The sequence below is a fragment of the Phaethon lepturus genome, unplaced genomic scaffold (genome assembly GCF_000687285.1).
Source record: "Phaethon lepturus isolate BGI_N335 unplaced genomic scaffold, ASM68728v1 scaffold46649, whole genome shotgun sequence".
NCBI lineage: Eukaryota > Metazoa > Chordata > Aves > Phaethontiformes > Phaethontidae > Phaethon > Phaethon lepturus.
In genome coordinates, this window is record NW_010562175.1 from 260 (window position 1) to 8,032 (window position 7,773).

Consider the following 7,773-nt stretch of genomic DNA (forward strand, 5'->3'; position numbering starts at 1 on the left):
TCAACCCCACAAGAAGCACAAGGGCCAACGCCAGTCGTGCCAGGGGCTGGTCCAGCCAGCTCTTACAACTGGCTCAGCATTGCACCTACTCATCATCAGTCCATCGCTGAAGCTCATACGAGTCTTCATACACTGATGAAATAAAGCCAAGCTGGCTCTTGTTTCAAACTCCCCCCCTTCCCCATTTATGTGTGAGATTAAGACCAGTACTCAAGAAGTCTGACAAAAAAAAAAAAGTTATTTTCAACTACGAAATAAATGGAGTATCAAAAATTGTTGACAGCCCATACTTAGCTTTGGTGAAAACACGTTAGCCCCAACTCCAGTAAAATTAGAAGATCAGAATAGCATCAATACCAACAATAAAATAATTGGATTGTGAGAAATCATACCTTTCTTCCCAGTGACTGCTTTAACAAAATTCAGAGCAGCACGGTTTGATAAGTATGCTTACAAAACAAGATCAAGTTGAGAAGCCTGGGATATATTCAGTCTTATTTTGCTTTGCAATCTATTTAATAGCTCTGAAGTAGAAAAACCCTGTACAATAAGGGACTTCTAATTTTTTTTTTTTAAAAGTAAAATGTAAGTGTGCCTGCTTGCAGTACAAAATATAGAACATTAGCTATTCCCAAAAATGTATAGCTCTGTTGGAAAGCAGTCAGCATTTTTGTCACCAAACAGTAACATATACCCGCAACTCCATAAAAGGAGGGACTCCCAAATTAAGTCTGGGAATTTGGAATCAGGATTTATACGATCAAGAGGACTACAGTGGGCACCAGCAGGTGTGGGAAAAAAAACCCCAAACAGCAGTACACATCCAAATTGCTTTTTCGTGCTCCTGTAAGTCACTTCCTTGCAGCCATTTATTTGTGCTTTCCTTTAGATCTTTAAAAATAAAAAAACCGCCACAATCCAATGTCTGTCAAAACAGCAGAACTGGTTCACCTTAGAAGCACTAGACCCTGGAAAATTGCTCAATCAGAAATTTCCCTGGGTAATTCCTATGTCCATGGCAAAAGATGTAGAGTGGTTGAACTTGCTCCTTTGCTACCTCTGCAGGTTATATTCCTTCTATTCATCCCATTTGGCAAAAAAATATTCCAGGGATCATCAGTTGTTAAGCAGTGCTTTGAGTTGCACATATTTTGGTCTTTTCTCCATTGACTAGGTAGCCATGTTAAATCAGAAAAACCTGTTCTTTTTCCCCACTGTGCTCTTCCCAAGTGCCAAAAGAAACTGAGACAATGGCGGGGAGCACAGAACTGGGCAGTGGTGGTACAGGGGACAAATATTAAATGGAAGGTCTGCACAGCAATGGGTTCATGTACATGCTACAAATATTAAAATGCATTGGATCCAGCCAAGAATGCTAGCTTCTATTCATTTGTTCTCCTTCTGAAGCTTGTAAAAGCAGTAGTTTCTTTTTCCGATATTCTTCATTCTCCTTCTCTGCTTCCTCATCTATGGATTTTCTTACACATGCTTTTAGTTCCTCAATTCCTTCTCCACTATATGTGGACACAGGAATTATATCTTTGAATTCAAGTGTATTTGCAGGAATCATTTCTTCCTCTAGTAAGTGTAAGAAGTCTGAAAAATCATACCAAAAGAGTTAGTACAACCCACAAATAGTGTATCACTAGAAAGCCCATAAAATCCCATTAAATTTAGAAAATAAACTGTAATAAATTACAGTAATAATTAATAAGCATAACTGCAATTAATAATAGAAGTATTCTTTGCTTAATTAATCTTTTAAAAAATAGCTAAAGTCTCAGAAGAGAAGCACTAACATAGCAGTTATGCCATACTTACACCCTCATGAGAAGATTCTATACTCTTCCTTTAAAATGTGTACAAAGAAATCCCAAGTTGAAGAACATGGGAGACTGATGGTTCTAAGCCTTCCTGGTTCTTATACACTCCAGGAAATAGGAAGAAATTCACCCCAATGTAATAGCAAAACTGAAGTAAATCGAATTTTCATGTGTTTTGGCCAAAGTCACATGATAAACTGTATATACATGAGTGTCTGTAACGGGACCTTCAACAGAGCTTACTGTTACCCAAAGTACCCAGGCTGGAAATTTACTCTCCCATATCATAGTTGGGAAAAGATCTTCTAGGATATCTCTATTTTATTAAAATACCTCCCCAAGAGCAAAGCCAGCACTACAAACGCATATAAACGGAGCTCTAAATTCAGGAAGTGGTTTTAAAATGTATGTTCAAATGATAAATGTAATAGCTGACTTCACTTCAGTCTCAAACAACTCCTTGCCAATGCAGAGTTACCCCTGATGAAATCTTATTACTACTGTCGTCAAAGATAATTGTTGAAAGTTAATTTACCTTGAGGATTCTGTAGTTGTTTTATAAGTTCATTCAGATTATCCTTTGCACAAGGCAAATCCATTTTATTAATGGCAAGAAGTGCACGCTTTGTTAGAAGTTCCTCTTTGTACAGCTCCAGTTCCTGAAAAGACAGGTGAATTTGCTTTAATAAGTATTTGTAGTTTAACAAGTGCTACTATAATTTTACTTCTCCTCTCTCAATTGTTTAAATGCTTCAGTAGTCGTTTCAGGCCTAGGCAGCTGTGAGATTTACTCAAGTGCTCAAGGTTGATGTGTTAAAGCAGTCTGACAGAAGAAAATAATATTCGGTGATTTTTTGCTCAAACACAGGTAATTCAGGTAAACAGGCTGGCTGATTCTGAAAGCGCCTCCTATAAAAAGAATGACGGTTTTGGTTTTGTTTTTCTGATATCCACAAACACAAAATCATTTTCAGAAGAAGTTCAGACCTATAAAATGTCTAAGAAAATTCTTTGGAGAGTTTTCTGATTCTTAAGCATTTTAATAAACTATGGTTAATATCAGAAATAAAATCACAACCACGAATAAGCTAAAAATAAACAGCAATAGCCAAAATTCAGAAAATTCATCATCTTAACTGATATAGCTAGAGAGAAAACAGCTGCTAAACTTGAAATTACATAAAAGGTATTATTTTAATCAGAAGTAATGATAAGAGATGGAAACACTGAATGCCTGCAAAGCAGGGGCTGATGTCTCATCTCCATTACACTATGCAGTAATGGCATCAAGGCAGGGATTTAACTATACCCATGTATTTCTATTTCCTAAAACGCTATCAGATTGGCAAACTGAAAATCACATGTCTTTCCACCTTCGCTTGACTGTAAGAAATATCCCATCTGCTGCACAGATTAATGAAGTAACAGTTGTGCTCAACATAAAATACAGCAGTTTCACCTGGACAGTTAAAAATAAAGGTTTCATCATTTCAGAGAATCCTAAGCTTGTTAACTAGCCTTATATTATAAATCCAGAACGCACACTAACATTTGAAAGTTCTTGATCAAAACAGCCTCTTTCATGGCTCAACACGTAACTACAACTGCCAGTTAGGAAGATGAGAACTTACTTTTGTTAGTAGCAATATAGTTTCAAAGGCTGTTCTGAACCGAGTCTTAATAGACAGCTGAAACCCAGAAATATCAACCTGAAAAAGTTACACAAAAACAAGCTTTGTGTGATTAAATTATGTTACAGTATCAAGGTATGCTCCATCAACTACTTTGCAGTAAAACATCTGTGTACACTGCTCATTCCTGAGCAAATAACTGAGGGAACTACACATCAAAGTAACACCATAGATACTGGTGCACAAACTGGTTGGTTCTGATACAGTGTTTCTCAAAGGGTTGATTTTAAAACCTCTTTCTTAAGGGGATCTTACTGGAAAAAGAAATACAAAAAAAATCACCCCATGCTTTAATTATGCTTGGAACACTTCACTGCTCTAAATTTATTGGCAATTTTTAATGATAAGTTCTATTTTAAGGATGTAATTTATCATCAGTCGTTTGAGTGTTCCATTCTGAAAACAGTATTACAGCTATATTTATCAGAAAACATGCAAATTACAAATGATTTCCTAAATTCCAACTACACTGCAATTAAGATGCATTTTATTTACTCCACTGCCTTTGATTTCAGTAAGTTGTAAATTTTATTTAACTTACAACTAAAAGAAGTTGTTTGGTTCTTTCTACATGTTTGAGAAATTTGTGGCCCATCCCTTTGTTTGCATGTGCGCCTTCAATCAGTCCTGGGAGATCAGCTACTGAAATCTAGGAAAACAGAGGTTTCAAACAAAAGATTTCCAACAAGCAAAAGTGGTGATTTTGAACTATCAACACCTATTATCATTTTATACAAACAAAAGAACCCAGGCAAAGGAATGTCAGGAATAACTATTTTGAGAGACTCCTTCTACAATGGTGTGTATTCCTTGGAATTGTGGGGGGAGTCAGTTCTCCGGCAGTATGCATTGGCTGTTTCAATACATTTAGAATCTATCATCAGAGGCAGATTTAAACAAAATGCTACTATTACACAGACATTGTGCTCCTCACGTTTCCCCATCTATTTATTTATAGCTGTCTGCAAAGTAGAAAATAGAGGGTAATAACACTTTGGCAGAGATCTTGCTAAATTTACCTATTACCTGAGAATAAAACAGATTCTGAAAGGCAAGAAGATTAGGGCTATCATGTTTGTATAGAATTCAAACTGCCACTGGAAAAGAAAATAAAGTATGTTTCTTGTGGCTACAGAAGATGATTATTCCAAATGCAAACCCACTTAACATTGTTCCCCTGAGCGGTTCCAAGAATTTGTCTTCTGCTCTTCAACTGAAATGAGATTTTGATTAGTGTACCAGTTTCCAACCAGAGCCCAGCAAAGACTGCCACAATGGACATGAATCTTGTCATTCTCTCTGCTGGCTGGGACAGTTGTACACAGTTGTAAAGGAGAGCTGAGACAGACCGAAAAAGAGCAGAATACTAAAAACCCCAAATATCTACTCAGTAACTCACAGAAAGCTAAGACAGATAGTGAAGCAAAGAAGAGCACGCAAATCTATCTAATATCCATTTAGACAGCAACTGCATTCACTTAAAAAATGCCCAAAGCCAGCACACAATAAAATTTGCAGTGGGCTACCTATCTCAAAAGGGGGCTTTCTGCTATGAGTGAGTTACATTCCCACTCACATGTCACACTAAATTCTAACTGTTATGTACTTCCTAAACATTCACAATTTTCCATCTAGAGACCTGTGTCTGGGTGAACCACAGACCTGAAACAGGGAGAGAGTAACTGAAACACGGAGAGAATAACTAGAGAGAACAGAAACATCCACTTCCTGGTGTGATGTGTTTGGGTGCTGTAGTACTATCATCACCATCTTTTTTTTCCCCAATTTTAGTCCTCTTTCAAAGAACACTTTTTATGGCACTCAAAGAAACTCATATTCTCTCAAAACTGCACTTGGTTCAGATATTCTGGTAGAAAATGTAAATGGCTCTGCTAATGGTTCATGCTTTCCATGATCTGGTACTAAGACCTGAAGCCAGACTCATATTCAGATCCTCTACTTCTGTGTCTTTTCTTTTGCAAGTAGTAATGACAGACGGCACCAGGTAACTCGCATGTTTTCTTCTTTATAATGTACTAAGATAAAATAAACTAATTCCTACATATTTCCTTAAAAACATCAATGTTCTGTAGGGGGAAAAAAAAGATGTAATAAACCAGTCTCCTTTGAGTGACAGAGGACAGTCACCTCAGTTACTGCTTTTAATTGCTTACACTGCTTTACTATCTCAGCAGTTGCAATACTGAGAGCTGAAGTACTTCCTCTTACAGATGTTCCCTGTGATCCCTAGTTGCCTTGATTTCAGAAAAGAGATGTTTTGTCCATATAGTTCCTATATAGTACCCGACATTCTAGTACAAAAACCATGAACTGCAAAAACAGCCAACAATAAGGGCCATTTGCTGTAACGTGAAACAAGTCTGCAGAAAAGAAAGCCAGGAGCACAAGTAGTTCTCCTGCTGGAGAAAGATTCACCAGTAAGAGCAAGAGGTCCTGATGGCAGGTAGCTATTTTTTTTTAAAAAGGCTATAAACAATCCTATTATTTGCAGCACTGTTTTCTAGGATAAGTTACTCTAAACTAGCAGATAAAATGAATATACAAAAAAAATCCCTTAGATGTGTGCACCTCTGTAGGGAACCTGACAAATTAAATTTACTTCCTTTAATATACAGTTTTGTTAAAGCTTGTTAAACGAAGGTTTCAAGCATCAGCTACTGAATCCCCCTAAGATTATTGCTTCTGTAAGTAAAAACAGGAGTCTTCTGTCTTTTCACATCTGAGAGGTACACTTTTCTGGTTTACACATCCGAAACCCTTTTAGCATTTGCCTTTTATCTCGGAAGTGATAAGCCCAGTACTGCATGTATCATACACTTAAAAAAACAAAACAAAAGCACATCAAAGAAGACTCAAGCTTGAGGACATCAAAATGTTTCCTGTAAGTTACATGAACTTGGGGTCCAAAATCTATAAAGAGTCTGGTAAGCTGGGTGGAGTTGGGTTCACAAAAAATAAGGTGGTAGGGCAGTAGCTCTACCAGTCCTCCAGAGCTACAGCCTACTACAAAAGGAACTGGACACAGGTACCTCACCTCTTGTGTAGTGCACTATTCTGGCTGTTCAGGCAACCACTATCACTTAATACAATTTTAAATTTTTATTATTTACTTTTTTTAAACTATTTTATTAAAAACAAACAAACAAACAAACAAACAACCTCAACAAAAACCAAACCAGAAAAGGAAGTCGGAGCAGCCAACCTAGAAAGTCAGAACAGTAAGTTATGGTAACTGGGTTATAGTCACTAAATTCCCTATCATTTACTTCTGCAGATCTGCAGCTATTGGACAAATTTGGCCCTATTTAAAATTCATTCTGAAAATCACTCATTCATTCCAAAGCTCTCTGTAGAGCCAACTTGCAAAAAAATTGCCTCTAAGTAAAAATAACAGGTTAGCCTCTGAAACAATATTTTTTTTATAGTCCTAAACTTAACAACAGTATGCTAGGACACAGCAATCTCAATTCCACACACAAGCTCACAAATCTAAGATTATAAAGAAGGATTAGAACTACAGAAAGGAGACAAGGGAAAATCAGAAGCCGTATTAAAGTGATTTGAAATGAGCTCAACATCACGTTACTGCATTTGGCTATAAAGCTCTCTCCTTATTACTTTATAAGAACAGTACTTTCTGCACAACTTTCATTAAGTCCATTTAATGCATTTTATATGTATACATTATAGATACGCACACATGTAAAAACCTACAAGTTTCCTTCTTCTTTCTGAAATTATATTAAGCAACATAACTAAACATTATATACAACTTTAATGAACAACCAGAATGAACTTTTATACCAACCTGCTTATAATCTGCATACATGATCTTTCCTAGTTCAGGCTGTACTGTTGTAACTATAACAAGGGAAAAAGGGGGGAGGGGAAAAAAACCAAAACATTTTAGTATTTTAAAAAGTGTTCATGTTACAAAACATTTAAATGTTGCAGGACTTTCTCACTTCATATTTAAATGAAACAAACGTTCAGTAGCAGAAAAAAATAAGGCAAATGGTATGTCATGAATTACTGGAAAAGGAATAAAGAAAAAGCAAAAGAAGAGAGAACAAAATTAGACCACTCAGAAAACCCATGGTTCACCACATCTTGGCACTGTCTGCGGTTCTGTTGCTGTCATCCCAAAAAGAGAACAGAGGGGCTAGACAGGTCTCAGACACTCTGAGTAAAAAGGGTTATCCTGACTATGGAATAGCTTCTAAATAAGGAAAAGTAGG

The 7,773-nt window shown here is 36.6% G+C and overlaps 1 protein-coding gene across 1 annotated transcript in view; it reads right to left on the reverse strand.

The window, feature by feature from the left end:
- Nucleotides 1-1,360: 1,360 nt before the first annotated feature.
- The window catches only part of GTPBP10 (GTP-binding protein 10 (putative)), an 11,629-nt gene continuing 5,216 nt past the window's right edge, over nucleotides 1,361-7,773 (reverse strand). Inside the window, exons 5-9 of the mRNA XM_010294189.1 lie at nucleotides 7,344-7,396; nucleotides 4,056-4,163; nucleotides 3,455-3,532; nucleotides 2,359-2,482; nucleotides 1,361-1,596 (exon numbers count right to left, since the gene is read on the reverse strand). Coding sequence (XP_010292491.1) covers nucleotides 1,376-1,596; nucleotides 2,359-2,482; nucleotides 3,455-3,532; nucleotides 4,056-4,163; nucleotides 7,344-7,396 — 584 coding nt within the window. The 3' untranslated portion in view covers nucleotides 1,361-1,375. The remainder of the gene's footprint in view (nucleotides 1,597-2,358; nucleotides 2,483-3,454; nucleotides 3,533-4,055; nucleotides 4,164-7,343; nucleotides 7,397-7,773) is intronic.